Genomic DNA, 24,303 nt, shown 5'->3' with positions numbered 1-24,303 from the left:
GCCGACAAAATTTTCGCGCCGCCGCCGCCGACGCTGCGCTATCGGCGTGGCATCGGCGTGACCTTGTTAGATACTACTATTTTCAGAATCAGATAATATATATTTTATCTAGTTTAGATCTTTAACGGGGCCAGTCTGAATAGCTTATAGACATTAAAAGGTATTTTAGGTCCATATAATTCAAAGATATCGATGGTAAATTCAAACTTTTCTGTTTGGTAACCGCGCTACTAGTGTTAGGGCAACGAAATGAATAATTTTGCCAGCTGGCTAGCTCATCCGTCATTCACCGCTAATTTAACCATTGCAAACATGGTTGAATGTCTTAAAAAGGTGTAAAAGGGGGTTAATTTCAGATATTAAGTGTTTTCACGCCCAAAGGTGGCCGTTGGCTTCGCACGGAAGGCATCGGAAACGGAATCGGGTCTCATTCAAGCTTGGCCATTGTTCAAATTTCAAGCGTTGCTCCCTCGCAGCCCAATCTTGGCCTCGCATCGCTCGCATAGAAGTAAGCCGCTATCTGAACCTCCAAGTTTTCGACCCTGTTTGGAGCCTAACTTTAGGCCTCGCTTTTAAAATGCTTGGTCATTGGTTCTTCTCCGATCTTAGCTCCACTGCAGCACAGCTTTTGGCCTCGTACAAATGCACCTGCAGGAAAGCTCCAGGTCTTTACCACTATGGCCTCGGTCTTTATCGGCCTTCGGACTTGCTTACACTGGACCAATAGTTCAATTCCAGCTTTGCTCTCTTGCAGCTTGTCCTTCGGCCTCGCAAAGAAGCGCGCCGTAGTCGGCGCTCCGCGCATTCGGCCTTCAGCCAAGCTCACACTTGGAGTTCGATTCTAAGCTGTAAGCTTACCTGCAACTCAGCATCTAGCCTCTCATGGGAAGGCGTCGGAATCAGGTCTTCGGTGTTAGGTGGAGCTCGGCCTTTTTGACATTAATCGGTTTGTTGGGTCGATATTGGTTCATGACGGAGTTTGATTTTCCTCACTTCGGCTCTTTGGACTGTCGACCAGACGTTTCCATGATACAGTCAATCCGCTACTTTTTACTTAGTACAAAAGATAAGGGCCACGGAAAGATCTTCCGGCCAGGGCCTCGCCAAGATTAAGACCGCCTCTGATGATGCGCGCTATCGTTTATACTATATTAAAAAAACCGGACAAGTGTGAGTCGAACTCGCCCACCGAGGGTTCCGTACTTTTTAGTATTTGTTGTTATAGCGGCAACAGAAATACATCATCTGTGAAAATTACAACTGTCTAGCTATCACGGTTCGTGAGATACAGCCTGGTGACAGACGGACGGACGGACGGACCGCGGAGTCTTAGTAATAGGGTCCCGTTTTACCCTTTGGGTACGGAACCCTAAAAATCGTACCTTTATTCAATAAATTTTGCTTGAAATTGAAAAATGCACTTATTTTATAACTTTCTTACAGAAAAAACATGTATTTTCGGTAAAATTTTGTTTTGATTTCTTTTTTCATTAATCAAACGTGTTTCAAGGCCACGCCGCCGATTCGCCGCCGCCGCCGACCGATTTTGACCGGCGCGCCGCCGCCGGCTAAATGCCTATCGGCGCTCATATCTAGTTACACTGGCGCCGTAATTTAGGCGTCTCAAAATAGTCTCCATCTAAATCGACCATTACAACATAAAGGCCTATGACGGTAGTCGTACGGACCAAGCTTACCCCCGTAGGCACCCCATCAAATAAAACGCTGAATAAGCTGTTCTCCTTATATTAATTAAACATTGGAGCGGCGGCTGGGCCGGGAGCGCTCGTGGCCGGCGGAGCGCACGTAGGGCTTGGTGTGCGAGCGCGGCGCGCCCGGCGCCGGCCCGAAGTGGCGCACGGCCTCGCGCGCGTTGCGGCGGCCCTGGATCAGCACGGTCTTGCGGCCCGTGGGCGCGCGCAGCGCCAGCTGGTCGAAGGTCAGGATTTCTCCTGGAACGACAATTATTTGTTCAATGTCTTGTCAAATGACTACAAAAGCATTCCAACTATGAGAGGCCTAATGAGGAGATTGCCCCAGGTAAGACAGAATGAACCCGATTCACATGGAATGTTGTCTAGCGCAACAGCTCATTCTGAGTGGACTGGCCTGTTGTCAAGTAATCTTGTCTGTAGTAATTTCACAGCTAAACCACCTCTGATTTTGATGAAAGGGTCTAGCAGGCTAAGCGAACAAGAAGTGCCCCCAACGACGGATTTGGTCATTCTTTCAGGTGGTGTACTGGCAGGTCCTAAGAACTCTCTATGCTTAATATCAGTCCTCGATCTTCTTTTGTTTTCGAGTTATTCAGGATAATGTAAAATCATCAGTGTATCATTGAAAGTGTCATATTTTGTAAACCGTTCAAGTTAGATTAACCAAACAAAATTATATTTGACAACAATAAAATAGACTACAAAATGAATATGTTTAACTTGCATCATGTCCTTATACTTCATTATAAAAAAAAACATTTTATTTTTCTTCTCATTATTTTTTATACTATTCGCGGAGGTACACCTACAAAAAAAATATGCATGAGTAGCCACTAATACCCCCTATATACACATAAAAATATTTGCATAAATCTTCGTGCGTCATGTCAAAAAAAAAACATTATCGAACAAGGATCTCGGAAACGGCTCTAACGATTTCGATGAAATTTGCTATATGGGTGTTTTCGGGGGCGATAAATTGATTTAGCTAGGTCTTATCTCTGGGAAAACGCGCATTTTTGAGTTTTTTAATGTTTAGAGCCGTTTCCGAGATCCTTGTTCGATAATGTTTTTTTTTGACATGACGCACGAAGATTTATGCAAATATTTTTATATGTGTATATAGTGGGTATTAGTGGCTACTCATGCATATTTTTTTTGTAGGTGTACCTCCGCGAATAGTATAAAAAATAATGAGAAGAAAAATAAAATGTTTTTTTTTTATAATGAAGTATAAGGACATGATGCAGGTTAAACATATTCATTTTGTAGTCTATTTTATTGTTGTCAAATATAATTTTGTTTGGTTAATCTAACTTGAACGGTTTACAAAATATGACACTTTCAATGATACACTGATGATTTTACATTATCCTGAATAACTCGAAAACAAAAGAAGATCGAGGACTGATATTAAGCATAGAGAGTTCTTAGGACCTGCCAGTACACCACCTGAAAGAATTACCAAATCCATTGTTGGGGGCACTTCTTGTTCGCTTAGCCTGCTAGACCCTTTGGTAAAAACCTCAAGCCTTGTAAAAAAGAACAATTTACAATAATAGTAGGTAATGTAGATAATGTAGGCTATGTAGAAAATTGTTCATCTCAATTATGTCCATAATATCAGAATAAAAATTTTACACCAGTGACCCACAGTGAGAATTCTTTTGGGAAGTAAATTAAAAAAATATATCATAAGTATTTTTTCTCAATAAAACAGCACCACCTTACAAATGTAACCTGCATTTTTTTTAACTAATGTAACTCCCCCCTTACTTAACTACCTAACCTACCTTAATATAACATCCCCTTTCGATTTACCCTTAAAATATGGCCATGTGATCGTCTAGCTAGTGGTTAGGACCCCTTGAAGTGAACCGCGGTAACCTCAAATTCTTTAATGAGTATCAGCTAAATTTTGGACTCTGACTTTATTTATTATTACCTAGATTTTGAGAACAGATATTTATGGTAATAAAATAATTATTTATGCAAGTAAGAAATAATTTAAAGAAAAATGAATTACAAAAATAGAAAATTATTAGAATTTATTAGTGCAATGTAAATGATGGTGTAAAATTTACTATAATGTATTTAAGTATTACAGCATATATGATGATATAAATATATAAAAATGTTGTTGGTAAAATCCTGCCACACCTATTAAGCTCCCGGGATAACATAGAAGCAGCACTCCTGAGATAAGCTCTTTTACACCCTAGCATTTCAAGGTTAATTATAATTAACTATCATCTTCTAAACGATGTGTGATTTAATCACACGTGCTGCTCCGTACGCCCGATGCAGGTCTGGAAGCTCTTAGTCCGATTTGCAAGTATCAATCGGAACACCTACCCTACCAGTTTAGCCAGACGGGCTATGACCAACACTTCGTAACCTAAACGCACCTAGATGATGATGAAAAGAAGTGTCAAAGTATCCATCAATCATCATAATTACTTATCTTTTTTATATTCAAAAGCTAGGGATGCTAATCCCTTAATCCCATTCCCCAGAGCTGATAATCTAGACAGAATTCCTAGTTTTCTAGATGTATAAACGAAGTACCGAGTTTATTCACTAATTATTATGTTTAATCGAGGCCGAAATTGAGTAATCACTCAATTTATCCTTTATACTGCTCTTGCCTGACAAAGGTTCCCTAAAGCAAACCGTTCTTCAATCCCAGAATAGTCTGCGTTCCTAAATCCAGATTGATAATTAAGAGATTGTGTTGTATGTTGTTGTATGTATTACCTGATTATATTACTCAGTACCTCGTCCCTACACCAGACAACCAGAAATGAAAAATAGAAATAAGAATTTATAGAAACTTTGGTTCTTTCCCCATATAAATGAGAAATTAGGAAGATTTAGGCAGATGAACCCTTCACCTTTTAAACACTCGTATTTTAGGATTAAGAAACCATATTTTTAAACCCTTAAAGAGAAATATATATCAACCATATCAATTGTATAGACCAGCACTAAAAAAGAACCCTAATAAACAATAAAATGAGTGTGTGATTCTACCCTAACTCTACCCATTGTCCCTAATCTAGTACATTCAAAGCATAGTTCGTTCTTACCATCGACCTAATGCTTTGTAATATACGCAAGTGTGGTCCCTACCAGAAGCTGTAAAGTTCGGCAGGCGAAACCGAGAAGGCAACCTACAGGCCAGTGTATTTGACTCCCTCCTTATCGCCCGCGGGCATGGTGGATAAGAATAAGTCGCCCTATTCCGTGTATATAAGTGGACCAGTACCCTAGCACATACACGCACTAATTACGAGGGAAACTCTGCCGCAACAAAGACTAAGTGTAATATCAGTCACGACAGAAGTCTGTCCCCACAACCAGCACTAGCATGAACCGGAGCACCGAAATATATAAATAAATTTAATAGGAGACCTAGTCTCAATTACTGTCGACTTCAGTGGGCCCAGATTACTCCGGATGACGCGCACGTGACGTCCCCACATCCATCTAAACAGCTGGGCCTTGAGACTAGTGAGATAATTCGTCTCTTATGTTGATATAAAAGAGACACCAAGTCCTCTCAAACTTGGAGCAATAGACTCCTAACCATCCAATCCTTTGGCACCGTTAGGCGGAGTGAATGGTTAGCTGGACAAACTGTCAGTCCAAACAATGATCTGGCTTTTAAAATAGCAAAAATACCCCATAGAAAAACACTAAAATAACTAAGTTATCACTAACTAACTCAACAGAAAAGTGAAATTCCCTTAAACACTGTCATCTATATTTAACGTTACGAGAATTTCTTCCCGCAAAACCAAACACAGACAATATTCCTAGCCCCGGCTATGCATTGACATTGTCCCTACATAACATGACGGCACTTAGAACACACAGCGTAAAGAAAACTTCACAATAACTAAAAACCCACACATGGTAGTAAAGAATCTCCACAAAAGTCCAAACTTAGCGTTACGACGATTGAAATCCCCGCAAAACCAAGCACAGACACAAATTCTAAGTTTAAATTCACTAGGATAATTCCAAGTAAAAAACAAACACAGAAAAAGTCGCGGAGAAACTTCACCTCCCCGCACTACGTTACACCCGAAAACCAGAGTCACTGCTAGCCCGGTCGAAGAATGAATCAAATCCCCAACGCTCCGCACCGGCCTTTTATACCTTTTTACTATGGCGACATAACGGCGACATATTGGCGACATAACAGCGACATAACGGCGACATAACGGCGACATATTGGCGACATAACGGCGACATATTGGCGACATAATAGCGACATAACGGCGACATATTAGCGACATAACGGCGACATATTGGCGACATATTGGCGACATAACGGCGACATATTGGCGACATAATAGCGACATAACGGCGACATAACGGCGACATATTGGCGACATATTAGAGACATAACGGCGACATATTGGCGACATAATAGCGACATAACGGCGACATATTGGCGACATAACGGCGACATAATAGCGACATTACCTAGAAAGACTTAATGGCGACATAACGGCTACATAACAGCGACATATTGGCGACATGAATCAAAACAAAGACAACTGGCGACATAACAGCGACATAATAGCGACATATTGGCGACATAATAGCGACATAACGGCGACATATTGGCGACATAACGGCGACATAATAGCGACATATTGGCGACATAACGGCGACATTACGGCGACATAACGGCGACATATTGGCGACAAAATAGCGACATAACGGCGACATATTGGCGACATAACGGCGACATAACAGCGACATAACGGCGACATATTGGCGACTTAATAGCGACATAATAGCGACATAACGGCGACATAACGGCGACATATTGGCGACATAATAGCGACATAATGGCGACATAATGGCGACATAACGGCGACATAACAGCGATAGCATAAACATTATTCCAAAAGTACCAGGATGGCAGAATTGCAGAAGAGGTCGTTTGCCTCGGGCGGGTAACCGACAACAGGTGTCTTATTGAGACAAACGTTTACCAAAAGTACCAGGATACCAGAACTGAGGAAGATGTCATTAACCTCATGGCGTGTAACAAGGTTTGATTCAAGAAGAAAGATCATAAGTTCCAGGTTGTTTACTAAATCATATGTCTTAAATATTAAGGTTCACTATTGCTTACTTCAGAATATAAATCATGTCCTTTTTACTCACGCAGTTTAGAGAAAGACGGAGCTATTTTTAATGACATCTACGCACACATTCATAGGCAATAGTCGAGTAGTCAGTTGGAGTAGACTAAATTATGATAAAAGGGAACGTTCGAAAACTCATCACGTACGAATTTGTAAGCATTATTTTACTTTGAGATATTTTTAGTTTACTTCTGAAAAACGTTCCTGTATTGAAGTTTTTTATGTTTATTAGTATCTAATATATTATTTAAGACATCCGGAATTTAGAGAATTAATTATTTTAATATTTTTATTTATCTTATGAATTTTTAGATTTTATGTTTCGAAATTGTACTAGAGCATCAGCGTAACGGAACGTCGAGCTGTCACTGATGTCTACTGATGACAGTTTTATTGTCAACGTCAATACTAATTTGTTGTTGATTATTTCCTGAGGGTTTATTTCTAAGTTAAAATAAAGATAAAAAAAAAGAAAGACACGTGATACCTATTATGGATTACCATGGAATTGCTTCAAGTTTCAACTGTTAGAATATTCGATGGAATCATGAATGAAATATGCGACTGAAGAGGTCTTTAGTTTTACAAGGTATTTCCTTTTATTTTCTGTGTTTCAATGAAAAAGGTGGTTAATACTAGGCAATAGGCATACGACTAGTCACAGTTCGCCCCCGATTTAAGTGTTTTATGAATTACTACAGTAATTTGTAAAAGACTTCAATCTACTCTAGATTAGTCGGATATATCCCCCCTTTTCTAAACGTGTAGTGTGTGTCTCAATACTAAGTGACCGCTAATGACTCAGCTCTGAAATTAGTTCATCAGAATTCCGTCAATGAACCATGACAACTTTTTCCCCAGTCACCTCGCTCCACCAAAGATATTAGGTTGTGAATCTAATAGGCTACTAGTTAACCCGTCCTTGCCAGCTCAACCCGGCCGCGTCGAGTATTACTCTTGTCTCTACCCGAATTGCGCCGTACACTTCCGTAGAAGAGCATCTGATGAGACAGCAAAAACTCCCCAAGCAAAACGAAGAGACCTTTAATTTTTATAAGTACGAAGCTTTCAAGTTCCATCGCCAAAATTCGAACCAATTTCATTGCCTTATCACCCTCAACCACGTTTTCTTGGCGCGTGTCTCATACTTGAATAAAATATACCGACCTTTAAGTTTGTTTGGATGTGTATTTTTTTTTATATATAAACAAACTTAAAATTGACATAAGTAAATACCCCAATATGGTATGATAAAGATATTTTTGTTTCAAAAAAAAAACCAAAATAAACAAAATATTTGCTTATTATTATTATACCTCATATTGAAAGCAACATAAGATATGTAATTGTATCTAATTAACCTCTTGAAAAGAGCCTCGTCCTTTTAGACGCTCACGGCCCTTAAAATATGTCGAGTGTCAGATATATCTCACCCAATATGAGTGTGTGGGTTTCGTAAGGGTCTTATTACCTTGTGTAGTACTAGCCATAAAAACCTACCCTTGTGAATGGGTCGAAATTTTAACCTACCGATAAGATTTTTCTGGCTAGTTGTGTATCCCGTTCCCTCCCCAGTTTGTTCCCCTGCAAATACCGACAAATCTAGTTTGATTACCCTCCAGCTTTTGTCTATCTGTATCAATCCAATCTTTCCAATAAAAGTACATACATCCACTTGACATCCGTCATCTCATATCATACATCTCTTTCATAAATCACCACAGACTCATAACTATAAACACTCAATGCACACACATTTTCATTCCTCCTCTATTACACTTTCACACTGATATCTACAGACAGCCAACGCATCGATTAGTAATCAAAACGAGAAAAAAAATATATTTATTGTCTCATAAATCATAATCATTTGAAAAGGAAGAAAAAAAAAACATACTCATTTTGTCCTAGCCTCACACTATCCCAACATTTATGTAGATGATTCCCAGATGATTTTAACGTCCCTCAATTTTCCAACTAATTATTTTATTTTGTTTTTTTATTTTTTATTTAGTAATTACTAGTTAAACGTACTTTGACTAAGTATTAGAATCAAATGATACGCACATAAAGAAAAATCTGCACTTTTGTTTTTATATTTTATGATAACGCTCCGCGATTAATTTCTCTATAATACCTATCTTTCGCTCTCTTACTGTCGTTCAACGCGCATCATCGACAACCTACTATGCATTAAACCACCGCGGAAGTATACAGACAATGACGAGTCGAACTTGATACGCGCTTAACCATTCCGCTGCCAAACCCTGGCAGTCCACGCGGCTGTTTGTGACGTCTAACTATCACTTTATAAGAAGCCCATAACCGTACATTGTATGGCATTTAAACGACCCTAATCTCAATACCCCATAACCAGGTAAAGCCAATACATAAAAAACTGACCTAAAGCGGTAATGCGATCCATACATTTAAAATCATAATTATTGACTCTACTTGTACGTTGTCTCTATATAATTAGCTCATTGGCCAGCCAAAATAATGCAAACATGCTCACAAATAAGTTAAATAACTTAATAAAAGACTTAAGGCCTTTAGGCATCAAGTCCGCCATTTGTACATTTTATTTGTATTGTGTGCAATAAAGTTTAAATAAATAAATAAAATAAGTAAAAAAAAGAAAAACAAATATGACATTTATAATGTTTTGAAAATATTTTAACACGTCTAATTACACCATTGAACACACACCGTTTGACTTAACGTACCTATAAAAGAAATCTCCCGAATCACAATACGATTAGACATGGTATTCAAATTACTATTGTGAGACCTACTGACTCGTTTATGCACTGTCAGCGCTTAAAAATGGAGGCCTAGGCACTCTGAAACATGCCGCGCGAGTGATCAAAAATACGTGAGCGAACATCCAGGTATTTTAAGAAATAGTACCCAGGCGACTCACCACGGTCGCGCTCCTATCCCTCGTCACCATGCCCGTCACGTTCTAACAAGTATGTAAGTGCGAAAGGGACGCGCATAGTGACAGTCGACAAAAATGTTACCGTGCCGAGCCCGCAGGTGTTCCTAATACAAATACAAATGCATTATAAGGGTTGGGTAGGTAATAAGTCCACCTTAGATATAAAGAGTAAGTAGGTAAGTATTTATCTAAACATTGTGCAATTATTCGCTTGTGTAAAAGTAATCTATTGAACGTAAGTTTATTCATAACTCCAGTTTGTTTTATAACACTACACGTAGGTACATATCCAAAATAACTTGTATAGAAAGATTGTAAGAAAAACAGAGCACGGAACTAAAACAAATAAAATAATATAAAGTTCTAAAAGGATCCTAAGTATCTTAATAAACTTGCAAACAAGTCTAATAAATTAAAACAAAAAAAAAAACTAAACATAAAAAACAAAACTTATTTGCTCACCGGGATTCGAACCCGCTCCACGTTCAAGTAATCTTCATACGTTTGTCCACCTTGAGATCCACTAGACCACGGGTGAGTTACAAGTTGCGACAAATTTAACAATGGCTTTCATAATAAAGTGTTTTATTTTTCAAGTGTTTTACGCACAAAATGATTAACAGAAAAGAATTTTATTTATAACAGGTAACCCATAAAATATAACGCAAATATCTACGCATGTACCTACGAACAAATTATTATGGAATTTCCTGAAAACGTGTTACTAACTGAATCATCAAATATTGAAAAGCTTGAAAGACCCTAATGTAAATTTAGCATTATTTTATACAATGTAAACAAGCGATAATGCGTTTTATATATGTACATACTAACATATCCTAAAAATTGTTAAAATAGGCTTGTCAAATTTTTCTACTCACGTGTTTATTTGTTGAATGCACATTTCTTGCAGATGTACACTATTTTCACCACTTTTTCATTCACTATTACACCTCACTGATGCACACAATAATGATCATTATAATATAAACTTACTACACGACTTTTTTTTCGCAATTGAAAACCATATGATTTTCGTACCTACTTTGTTTACAAAATGCACTTATACACCTTATGTTTCTTGTGATTGCAAAATGAGAATAATGGGCACTTGTGCATTCCCTAAAGATCTGTTTATTTCTTTCGCCACTGTCCTTGACCTGTGCAATCACCTCGACTTCTATCATACTTGCGAAGAGAGGTTCCTTTGAGTGTGTTATTTGTGTTCCATCGTTGAGAGTGTCAATGATTGTCTACATTACACCTGGTTTTCTCCTTGTCCGCCTATATCCCGAACCTTTATTGAAGCAATAGTATTTCTTCGTTGAGCTTACTGACGCGTAGGTAAACCATGCTTGAAGCATTGATTGCAGTGATGGGTTTTAGTCTGGTATATAAGATATTTTCTTCCTGTATTCTCGAATGAGTCCTGGTTGCCTGGTCCAACAGTTGTAGCAAGTCTTCGTTGTCATATTCAGCAATCGCCACAAATCTCGACGTATTTGTCGTAATTGTTTGGCAACTTTTTGCTCAAATACATCACTTTGAAAGGCGCGTAGAATTGCAAAATTCACTAAATGTCGTCACACGCGCACATAAATAATCACAAATTGGACTCATTTTCACATACTTCGAACCAAACAATACTATACTTTCTCACAAAATAATAAATTATTCGCAAAATTGTTCCTTGTTTATTTTGCGCATTCAACGTCCGACCGGTCCAACCGAATTGTCAAAATTTGACGTAAACATGAAGGCTATAGATGGATTTTGAGACTATTAACGACATCTATATTTCATGATAAAAAAAAATCAGAAATAGAAGGAGATAATGTTTTAGAATTGATTTTATTTCAATAATCCCAGAGTGGTCATAATTACTTTATTTCTTTGTCTAAGGATTAATCTGTATCAATCTGTGTTTATAAAGAAACAATTAGTATTATTACTATTAATTATCGTCAATATTAAATGAAATCGATCGTGTGAACAAGTTTTTACGCATAGACAAATACTAATAACCAATTTACAATCGCGTACAAGACAAGCGGTGAGACGAGCCGCGAAACGAGACACGGAACGAGAGTGTAAACGGATGCGCGTGTGTCCATGCAATGCGACAAAATCAAAAACATGTCCTAATACTCCTGGCAACATACTAAGCACAACCCACTCAATTTGGTCGGGTTCTTAGTACGACCTGTTAAGCAACAATTCCGATAGATGGCGTGAATAACTGGTTTTGAAACACTATTCGAGACTGAATTATAAACGTTTGACAGTGAAACATGAGTGAAACGAAATTTTGTCTTTGGCAAATTTTGACTGCTGTCATTTCAGATCCGCCATTATGCTTATTTTTTGAAACATTTATCCTTAATACAAGTAAACTAATCGTGATGTTAATAATTAAAATTACCTCAGTTACCGGCGACATTTTGATCAAATACCTAAACATCGGACAATCGCTCAAAACATGCTCAGAACAAAATTGGAACGCCATTTTGAATACAAGCCATTGCCTTTGTTTCACAATGGTTTTAGTGATGGGTCAAATCGAAAAAATTTCAAACCGGATAAGGCGACTCCGATTTATACCCAAATCGGTTCGCAAACCGATTTGGCTAAGTCGATTTAACTTCAAGTTTTTAAGTATCAGTAGTTCAAACCTCTCCGTAGTCACTTGGTTTTGACTTGAGGAAATCGAATTGGCAATTTTACGGTTTGTTCGACCCTTAGAATCCTTAGACTAACATGACATCAAAAACTTTGACTTAAATCTTTGTAATATTTTTTTTACTTTCCGATGCGCGTTTATTACAATTTCATTAATTGCTAAAGCTAAAACGGAAAAGCACTATACGAACAAGCAGGAAAGAGCGTGCGGTCTCGTGCGATTCCGTGAGTCATTGCCGCGAATTCGTTCAGTTAGCAAATCGACGCGGCGCAAAACTGCCAAACCGATCCAAGTATACCGCCAAATCGGTCTCTTTAAGCCCATGCGAAATTGAACCTTACCACTTAAACAATAAGTTTAATTTTACTTTACTTGTAGATACATAGTTTCGACTTGACTCAATAATGGCGGCAATGTGCATGGCAACATTTTTCTTCGTGGTTTGAAGTCGATTCGCGTACATTTTATTCCTCAATATGTCAAACGAAAGTGACCCAGCAACAAATCGGAAAGGGTGCGTTTAGAGCGGGTGAACGTATTTTAGGTCGATTTACGGAACACTCACGTCGATTTAGTCGACTTCAGACCTAAATCGGTTTGAACCGATTTGTGAAGTCGAATCGTAACATCGCTAAATGGTTTCCTACAGTAAAATACCACGACGCAAGCTTTACCCGATGTAGCGAGTAAGGATTGCCTCCAAGAATGCCCTAATGGTTTCCAAAATATAGCCCCTTGAAGAATTTACTATAAAACGAATGAAGTGAAAGTTCTGTTTCGTCGCCGCATGGCTGACCTTTTCTCAGCTTGCGTCTTCTATTTTTCTGTGAACCTGTCTAGTGCCCATAACTATGACCTAGTGTTTGAACTATCTAGTACAAAGGATGTGTAATGAGTCTAGCTGTCGATAGTGCGAATGGAATGGACTTAAATGTGGAAACTGTTGCTTTGAGCAAGGTAAGATTTTATTCTTTTTCCTTCATTAAACAAGTTGCTCCTATTTAAAAACTGTTTCGCTTATTAGAATATCAACTAGTGAAAAGTAATTGATCACAAATTGACCTATCTATCAATAAATCTGCTTTCTATTTGGTCTTATCGAATACAGACAAACATTAAGGTTTCCCTAATTTCATATAATTACGCTTGTAATGTTTTTACCTTATGTAGTGAGTTGCCTTATTTTTATTCTTTGTTCAGCAACAAAACACATTTTTTTCTGCAAAACTTGAAAGTGATCAAAGTAAAAATCAGTATTAAAGGAATGACATGTTGATTTTTGATTTTATCCTGTCTGTCTAATGTAATATCTGTTCTTCACTACATGTTTGTTTTCTGCTGCAATAAGATTTACAAAGTATATTTGATTTTTCAGCAAGCTGACAACTTTATTAGAATGAACCCCGGTATACATATATCGTTATCGAAAGAAAAGAAGTTGAAATTTTGCTGTGAAGACTCCCTTGCTATTTTCGATGAATCAAAACAACTGTGAAACGTAAGTATGATATTTCTACTATTAGACATTTACTCACTGGTTTGACCATACTGCTTTTGGAATTTGAAAAATGTTGTCGCTCTAAAAAGATGACCCGGGTCAATTTCTTTCGGAAATACTAGCTTCCTAAATTTGGAAGTGCAACATATTATAAAAATCATAATTATATGATAATGTCAACTAAAAATAAACAGGATTTCTTGCATGGTAATGAAAATTTGTTAATAAATATGTATTTTCTTTACAAAAGGATCCCGCAGTCTTCCGGTAATTTTAATACAATTTGTGAGCCTAACCCTAGACCTGTCATAAATATTCCTCTTTTTGCAATACATCTTACAATTTATGCTGTTATTTTTCAGCAACCGAAACCCAATACCTAGTTGTCAGTGAGCGGAGCAAATTTCCATTGATGCCCTCATGGGTTCTTCCGAGCCTTTCAACAGTCCCCTAGTAAGTATAACACCCATGCTACTAGAAAACTACTGTAACATATACATATGTACCTAGAAAAACAAACTTCAAAATTTTTCATCGCTCTCAAAAATAAAATAAAAATTGATTTTATTTTTATCTTGACTGTAAAGACCCTACTTGTACTAAATAATAAACACTTTTAATGAGACTTATGAATAGGTTCTCTTAAATATACCCTACTTTAGCTAACTTTTATACTTTATCAATTTCAGAGTTCCCGGAGAAATGGCATCGCTCCACAGTAACAATATGCCTGCCTTCAATGTACTTCTATAGACTGTCTCCAGTCATGACAGGTATTTTATTTCATTATATAAATACCAAACTTATCATAAGCTATAAAAACTCTTAACTTATGTCTGACTCTAATATTTCAAAATAATGAGCGAAGAGGTTCCGGATGAAAGATCGGAGATATGAAAACTGCCATTAACCTTACATCCTATTATGATTTTGTTGACTAAGTAACTTAATCTAGCTTATTTGTGACCTCACTTTATGGAAATGTGCCCTGTAAGGCAAAGATTCTCAAACTTTTTTGGATTTTGAAGAATTTAAGTACTGTCTAGTCTACTTTTGTGAAACCTAATATTTCCTATGAGTGTATTTGACAATAAAATAATGATGCGCCCCCTCTAATGAATGACTGTTGATATTTTACTACTATTATTGTACTTATTCAACTCTTTTCTCTAAGGTTTCCTAATACTTGCCTAATTTATTCCAGGCTACCAAGAACCTCTGACTTCAATACTTCAACACTCCTGTTTGATGGCCGTATCTCAAGAATTTGCTGCTAAGGTCGCTCTAGTCTTCAATGGATACAAGAAAGAAATGTTAGGTACTAGCGTGTTAGCTTAACCAATTATTGTATATTATTACTTAATAGCAATCAGAATACTATTGAAAAGTACCGTCAGCAGAACTGTACTGTAATCATAAGTTAACAGGCTACCTTCATACTACAAATATGTCTTTGTATGCACGCTGTTCGTCCAACTAATTGGCGTGTTGCATTTCTCAATTGATTTTCATGAAGTTATTTGAGCGGCTTAAATAATAACAATAAGGTACACAAGGCAGCTCGCAGGAGTCCTTGTAAATAATAGTAATAACTATAACCAGTTAACTATACATATCTCAGCGCTGTTCTCGATAAATGTTGTGACTCTTAGGGTTCCGTACTGAAAAATATGTAGATAAATTTTCATACAAATGTGTATGTTCTACTTATGCTCCAATAGTGATTGCAGCATGTACTATTACTGTTTTCTTAACCTAAATATCCATAAATTGGCCTAAAAATAGTCTTAACATACTATTTCCTATTCAAATCCAAGCTCATCCTTATCCTACGGTAGCAAATGTATGATGTTTTCGTACATTAATGAAATTTAAGCTTATTACTAGCATGTGTGGTTGTCATTCGGACCCACACGTGAAGCAAATAAAACCTAACAGAATTATCTGTAATATCTGCTTCTTACTCTTACTCTTTGATTGACAGGCCTATGTAGGACCATCAGATGATGTATGATGTTTTATTATCCAGTCTGTAACTTAACTAGCTTATTATAGTGATAGCTTATCAGTAAACAAGCCATGTAACAAAGATGGAACTCCGATGTTATCACATATGAGTACCTATAGCTATTTATTTTTTTATGATATAAAAGGCAAAATAACAGACAAATTACCCGGTGGTGAATGATTACTGTTCCCTCGCAAAACCAGAGTGGTTGCAAATGCATTGCCGGAATTTAAGATGGGAGAATAAGGAAGTTGTGAAATACGCCCCCAGTGGCTTAGTATTCCTGCGTGTAAATGAACAATTACACGCCCCCATAATTTTACAACTAATGTATATATTTGTAATACGCCCCCTGTTCTGTAATATTTCAAGAGAGCCTAAGTGAAATGAACAGTTTCACGCCCCCATGATTTTTCGACTAAAGTATATGATTTTACACAACTAGATATCTTATCTGACCACATCCTAGGCTAACTTAGGTAAACTAATCTTATCTCTAGACTATGGTAACAGCCTCCTAACCCAAACTAAAGTAACCCTGTCTACAAATGCTGCCTGGCAAAGGCGCGTCTACCACGAATATGCGTTTCCAAGTCGTGGACATTATTTGTTAATCTAAGTATGTATTTATCTATACAAGTATGTACTGCGCCGCCTAGTACCAGCAGTACAAACTTTGCCTAGCCTGAGGCCAAGTTGATATGTGAAAGAATGTCCCTAAAATATTTATTTATTTATTTCATTATTATTAATTGTACCTACGATGAAGCTAATTCCTTAACGAATCTATGCCGCGACAGAAATAAGTCTGATTGTTTTCGCTTAAAATAAGCGTTAATAAGTGCTAATGTTATACTACATGGGTTTAATTTTGTAATTCTTGTTACTTTATTTTTCAGATATCAAAGACGCAAGAACATGGATCTAAAGTAGATATTTGTGAAGACACACATCGTAACTCAGAAATGTGAAAAGGAAATCCCTAATTACGGCGAGCCGAGAACGAGTAAAAAAATGTAGTACCAAACTCGTCAAGAGATGGCGCCACCTCCGAGATAGAACGCGCCAACGATGTGTCGACGTAGAATCTTGATATCCGAGATGCAAATTACCAATCGTTTTTAAAGTTAGGAGATGATTAATGCTTGGTTGGCTGCATAAGTGCATACCCCTGCTGAGGTCACAGCAGCTACGCACAAGTTATCAGTAATTGTACATAGTTAGTGTTTTAATAAATAAGCCGACTAAGATAATTACGTTGTTTTCGCCTGCGGATAGTAACCCTTACTACAGTAATAGTAATAGTTTTTTTTTCTACTACATGTACATAGTAGCTATTGAATAATAAACTTAATGTTTCATGACTTTTATTTAAGACCTTTCCACGTGTACATAATAACTATTGAATAATAAAAATTAATGCTTCATGACTTTTATTTAAACCCGTAATAAAAGCAGAGTCCAAAATCAAGTGTACCCATTCCATTTCACGTACAACAAAATGTAGCCTGAAAGGCTACTTTTACATAGATATACCTTGAAGAACCGCAGTAACCCAGGTAAACTACATCCTGCGTCACGGTTTCACCAAAATGTAACTCCCCCCTTACTTAACTACCTAACCTACCTTAATATAACATCCCCTTTCGATTTACCCTTAAAATATGGCCATGTGATCGTCTAGCTAGTGGTTAGGACCCCTTGAAGTGAACCGCGGTAACCTCAAATTCTTTAATGAGTATCAGCTAAATTTTGGACTCTGACTTTATTTATTATTACCTAGATTTTGAGAACAGATATTTATGGTAATAAAATAATTATTTATGCAAGTAAGAAATAATTTAAAGAAAAATGAATTACAAAAATAGAAAATTATTAGAATTTATTAGTGCAATGTAAATGATGGTGTAAAATTTACTATAATGTATTTAAGTATTACAGCATATATGATGATATAAATATATAAAAATGTTGTTGGTAAAATCCTGCCACACCTATTAAGCTCCCGGGATAACATAGAAGCAGCACTCCTGAGATAAGCTCTTTTACACCCTAGCATTTCAAGGTTAATTATAATTAACTATCATCTTCTAAACGATGTGTGATTTAATCACACGTGCTGCTCCGTACGCCCGATGCAGGTCTGGAAGCTCTTAGTCCGATTTGCAAGTATCAATCGGAACACCTACCCTACCAGTTTAGCCAGACGGGCTATGACCAACACTTCGTAACCTAAACGCACCTAGATGATGATGAAAAGAAGTGTCAAAGTATCCATCAATCATCATAATTACTTATCTTTTTTATATTCAAAAGCTAGGGATGCTAATCCCTTAATCCCATTCCCCAGAGCTGATAATCTAGACAGAATTCCTAGTTTTCTAGATGTATAAACGAAGTACCGAGTTTATTCACTAATTATTATGTTTAATCGAGGCCGAAATTGAGTAATCACTCAATTTATCCTTTATACTGCTCTTGCCTGACAAAGGTTCCCTAAAGCAAACCGTTCTTCAATCCCAGAATAGTCTGCGTTCCTAAATCCAGATTGATAATTAAGAGATTGTGTTGTATGTTGTTGTATGTATTACCTGATTATATTACTCAGTACCTCGTCCCTACACCAGACAACCAGAAATGAAAAATAGAAATAAGAATTTATAGAAACTTTGGTTCTTTCCCCATATAAATGAGAAATTAGGAAGATTTAGGCAGATGAACCCTTCACCTTTTAAACACTCGTATTTTAGGATTAAGAAACCATATTTTTAAACCCTTAAAGAGAAATATATATCAACCATATCAATTGTATAGACCAGCACTAAAAAAGAACCCTAATAAACAATAAAATGAGTGTGTGATTCTACCCTAACTCTACCCATTGTCCCTAATCTAGTACATTCAAAGCATAGTTCGTTCTTACCATCGACCTAATGCTTTGTAATATACGCAAGTGTGGTCCCTACCAGAAGCTGTAAAGTTCGGCAGGCGAAACCGAGAAGGCAACCTACAGGCCAGTGTATTTGACTCCCTCCTTATCGCCCGCGGGCATGGTGGATAAGAATAAGTCGCCCTATTCCGTGTATATAAGTGGACCAGTACCCTAGCACATACACGCACTAATTACGAGGGAAACTCTGCCGCAACAAAGACTAAGTGTAATATCAGTCACGACAGAAGTCTGTCCCCACAACCAGCACTAGCATGAACCGGAGCACCGAAATATATAAATAAATTTAATAGGAGACCTAGTCTCAATTACTGTCGACTTCAGTGGGCCCAGATTACTCCGGATGACGCGCACGTGACGTCCCCACATCCATCTAAACAGCTGGGCCTTGAGACTAGTGAGATAATTCGTCTCTTATGTTGATATAAAAGAGACACCAAGTCCTCTCAAACTTGGAGCAATAGACTCCTAACCATCCAATCCTTTGGCACCGTTAGGCGGAGTGAATGGTTAGCTGGACAAACTGTCAGTCCAAACAATGATCTGGCTTTTAAAATAGCAAAAATACCCCATAGAAAAACACTAAAATAACTAAGTTATCACTAACTAACTCAACAGAAAAGTGAAATTCCCTTAAACACTGTCATCTATATTTAACGTTACGAGAATTTCTTCCCGCAAAACCAAACACAGACAATATTCCTAGCCCCGGCTATGCATTGACATTGTCCCTACATAACATGACGGCACTTAGAACACACAGCGTAAAGAAAACTTCACAATAACTAAAAACCCACACATGGTAGTAAAGAATCTCCACAAAAGTCCAAACTTAGCGTTACGACGATTGAAATCCCCGCAAAACCAAGCACAGACACAAATTCTAAGTTTAAATTCACTAGGATAATTCCAAGTAAAAAACAAACACAGAAAAAGTCGCGGAGAAACTTCACCTCCCCGCACTACGTTACACCCGAAAACCAGAGTCACTGCTAGCCCGGTCGAAGAATGAATCAAATCCCCAACGCTCCGCACCGGCCTTTTATACCTTTTTACTATGGCGACATAACGGCGACATATTGGCGACATAACAGCGACATAACGGCGACATAACGGCGACATATTGGCGACATAACGGCGACATATTGGCGACATAATAGCGACATAACGGCGACATATTAGCGACATAACGGCGACATATTGGCGACATATTGGCGACATAACGGCGACATATTGGCGACATAATAGCGACATAACGGCGACATAACGGCGACATATTGGCGACATATTAGAGACATAACGGCGACATATTGGCGACATAATAGCGACATAACGGCGACATATTGGCGACATAACGGCGACATAATAGCGACATTACCTAGAAAGACTTAATGGCGACATAACGGCTACATAACAGCGACATATTGGCGACATGAATCAAAACAAAGACAACTGGCGACATAACAGCGACATAATAGCGACATATTGGCGACATAATAGCGACATAACGGCGACATATTGGCGACATAACGGCGACATAATAGCGACATATTGGCGACATAACGGCGACATTACGGCGACATAACGGCGACATATTGGCGACAAAATAGCGACATAACGGCGACATATTGGCGACATAACGGCGACATAACAGCGACATAACGGCGACATATTGGCGACTTAATAGCGACATAACGGCGACATAACGGCGACATATTGGCGACATAATAGCGACATAATGGCGACATAATGGCGACATAACGGCGACATAACAGCGATAGCATAAACATTATTCCAAAAGTACCAGGATGGCAGAATTGCAGAAGAGGTCGTTTGCCTCGGGCGGGTAACCGACAACAGGTGTCTTATTGAGACAAACGTTTACCAAAAGTACCAGGATACCAGAACTGAGGAAGATGTCATTAACCTCATGGCGTGTAACAAGGTTTGATTCAAGAAGAAAGATCATAAGTTCCAGGTTGTTTACTAAATCATATGTCTTAAATATTAAGGTTCACTATTGCTTACTTCAGAATATAAATCATGTCCTTTTTACTCACGCAGTTTAGAGAAAGACGGAGCTATTTTTAATGACATCTACGCACACATTCATAGGCAATAGTCGAGTAGTCAGTTGGAGTAGACTAAATTATGATAAAAGGGAACGTTCGAAAACTCATCACGTACGAATTTGTAAGCATTATTTTACTTTGAGATATTTTTAGTTTACTTCTGAAAAACGTTCCTGTATTGAAGTTTTTTATGTTTATTAGTATCTAATATATTATTTAAGACATCCGGAATTTAGAGAATTAATTATTTTAATATTTTTATTTATCTTATGAATTTTTAGATTTTATGTTTCGAAATTGTACTAGAGCATCAGCGTAACGGAACGTCGAGCTGTCACTGATGTCTACTGATGACAGTTTTATTGTCAACGTCAATACTAATTTGTTGTTGATTATTTCCTGAGGGTTTATTTCTAAGTTAAAATAAAGATAAAAAAAAAGAAAGACACGTGATACCTATTATGGATTACCATGGAATTGCTTCAAGTTTCAACTGTTAGAATATTCGATGGAATCATGAATGAAATATGCGACTGAAGAGGTCTTTAGTTTTACAAGGTATTTCCTTTTATTTTCTGTGTTTCAATGAAAAAGGTGGTTAATACTAGGCAATAGGCATACGACTAGTCACACTAATACATTTTAATAGGTATTCTGTATTTCTTTTTGCAAGTAACTTCACCATTAAATCTTTTAGTTAGGCAGCTTTCCCATTGTTGATTAACACTTTCGCAACCGGGCAAAAAACGGCGCACTACCCCAGAAACCGGTCGTCTATATCTGCGTACAAAACAACCCGCTGGGCGGGTTGTCCGGCATCTGAGTAAAGTTTACGAGTGCCCGAGAGTCGGGTACGCGGTGTCGAATGTGTTAATAGAAATGGCTAATTTTTAGGGTTCCGTACCCAAAGGGCAAAAACGGGACCCTATTACTAAGACTCCGCCGTCCGTCCGTCCGTCTGTCACCACTCTGCATCTCGTGATCTGTAATAGCTAGACAGCTGAAATTTTCACAGATGATATATTTCTGTTGCCGCTATAACAACAAATACTAACAGAATAAAATAAAGATTTAAGTGGGACTCCCATACAACAAACGTGATTTTTGACCGAAGTTAAGCAACGTCGGGTGGGGTCAGTACTTGGATGGGTGACCGTTTTTATAGATAATGGTACGGAACCCTTCGTGTGCGAGTCCGACTCACACTTGTTTTTTTTTTACCACCAGTTTAAACAATTAAATCAAAAAATAACATATGTAATTCCTATTAACATGAAATATATATCAAGAAAATAGTAGATTTATGCCAGTCAGACAGTAGATGTAAAAAATCGGGCAAGTGCGAGTCGGGCTCGCGCACGAAGGGTTCCGTACCATATAAAAAAAAAAACAAAAAAAAAGCAAAAAAAAAAACGGTCACCCATCCAAGTACTGACCACTCCCGACGTTGCTTAACTTTGGTCAAAAATCACGTTTGTTGTATGGGAGCCCCATTTAAATCTTTATTTTATTCTGTTTTTAGTATTTGTTGTTATAGCGGCAACAGAAATACATCATCTGTGAAAATTTCAACTGTCTAGCTATCACGGTTCGTGAGATACAGCCTGGTGACAGACGGACGGACGGACGGACGGACAGCGAAGTCTTAGTAATAGGGTTCCGTTTTACCCTTTGGGTACGGAACCCTAAAAAAATATCTTTGTAGACAGTAGACACCAACTAAACTACACCTTTATATTGAAAAATGTTACATCGAAAATCTACTGTCAGCCAAGCTGAAAGCAGCTGATAGGACCTTCTGGTGTAATTTGCTTGTAGTCATCTAGTCTAATTTTTATTTTATATAACAATAATACAAAACCATGGTTCCATGGTTCTTAACTACACACATTAAGGTTCATAGACTGTAAACTGAAATAAATGTCATATACTAAGAAAAAACTACTTGATAAAAAAACAAATTAAAAATATTTTCTGAAAAATAATTTAATTTGTTCAAATACTTCATAGTGTTCATAGACTGGCTAGATGTAAAATATACAATGCCACAATGTGATAGACAATCTAGGCTGTTACTACTGTTAGTGACCAGAAAATTTACTAGCCAGATTTAAATCTGTAATATTGACTGAAATACCATAACACAGAAGTTGAGGCTATTAGTCACGCTACAAAAATTAATCAAAGCTAGATATACTATATGTCTATTCTGTATCATATAAATTCTATGCGAGTGATATTTTGACTACTATTTGTATTAATGATTAGCAAATACTGATCACATAAGGATAATAAAATAGTAAGATATGTTAAGGATCGGATTATATACCAAAATTATACATCTAGGTCATGTTCTTTCAACACCCAGGCAGTAATAACTAATAACAATGAAAGTCTATTTATTATAGTTACATGGCACACATAGCTAAATGATAAGTTATATTTAGATTAAGTCCACTCACTGTCCTATTTGCCGTCAGTTTCAATTCAAACAATCATTTAGTAAGCATTCACTATGTATCACAACCACAATTGACCTAACCTCAAAATCTCATGTCAACATAAACAACTAACCTCCAGCAGCCAAGATGCGGGCACGAGCCTTCTCCGTGACGTGAAGAGCGGCCACCGTGAGCTTGGGCACTTTGTACAGCCTCACGTCGTTGGTGATGGAGCCAACCACGACGGCGATCAGGCCCTCGCGAGTGGGCTTCTTCATGTGACGCGCCAGGCGGGACAGGGAGATCGGCGGCCTGTTGATACGGCTCATGAATAGACGCCGTAGGATAATCTGGTTGAACTTGGCGTCGGTACGTCTCGCCAAGTAGCGGTACAGCTGAAAGAAAACAAGTTTTAGGTTATGACTGAGATCTGACAAAAGTTAATGTTTGCTGTTTGGAATGATAGTTTAGAAGAGTTTGATAGGTTTAATTTACTTACTTTGACCAACAGCCTCAGGTACACATCCTGAGATTTAACTTCGGTGCGTCGCACCTTCCTGTCATGTTTATGGTTGATGTCGATACCCTGAAATAAATAAAGAAACACATACTGAATGCACTCCGATAACTTCAAATGGCTTTAAACTTTCACAACACTTTCGTCTCATCGCGATTTTTATTGATTATATTTTCATTTTTCACTGAACGAAACTCACCATCTTGACAACCGGATGAAAAAGAGACTATAGACAATAACAAACTTTGACAGTTACAGTTTTAGAGTTGCCAGAGCAATCTTATTTTTCATAGACAAATATAGACGATAATCA

The 24,303-nt window shown here is 37.6% G+C and overlaps 1 protein-coding gene across 1 annotated transcript; it reads right to left on the bottom strand.

The window, feature by feature from the left end:
- Positions 1 to 1,730: 1,730 nt before the first annotated feature.
- On the bottom strand, positions 1,731 to 24,257 carry LOC134795717 (large ribosomal subunit protein eL18). Its single transcript, XM_063767666.1, has 4 exons — positions 24,190 to 24,257; positions 23,973 to 24,059; positions 23,607 to 23,868; positions 1,731 to 1,952 (listed from the first exon to the last, which is right to left on the bottom strand). The coding sequence occupies exons 1-4, from the start codon at positions 24,190 to 24,192 to the stop codon at positions 1,753 to 1,755; spliced, it is 552 nt and encodes a 183-aa protein (XP_063623736.1). The 5' UTR covers positions 24,193 to 24,257; the 3' UTR covers positions 1,731 to 1,752.
- Between the last annotated feature and the right edge of the window lie 46 nt (positions 24,258 to 24,303).

This window comes from Cydia splendana, chromosome 12 (assembly GCF_910591565.1).
Source record: "Cydia splendana chromosome 12, ilCydSple1.2, whole genome shotgun sequence".
NCBI classification, from domain to species: Eukaryota; Metazoa; Arthropoda; class Insecta; order Lepidoptera; family Tortricidae; genus Cydia; species Cydia splendana.
Note: the sequence above shows the minus strand (reverse complement) of the source record. Positions and strands in the feature narration are given on the sequence as shown.

Bases quoted from the DNA above. Each gene is read 5' to 3' on its own strand.
- LOC134795717 (XM_063767666.1), bottom strand. The intron at 23,869-23,972 runs GTAAGTAAATTA...GTTTTCTTTCAG, and splicing joins ACCTGAGGCTGTTGGTCAAA to CTGTACCGCTACTTGGCGAG. The intron at 1,953-23,606 runs GTTAGTTGTTTA...TTGTCGTTCCAG, and splicing joins CCGCATCTTGGCTGCTGGAG to GAGAAATCCTGACCTTCGAC.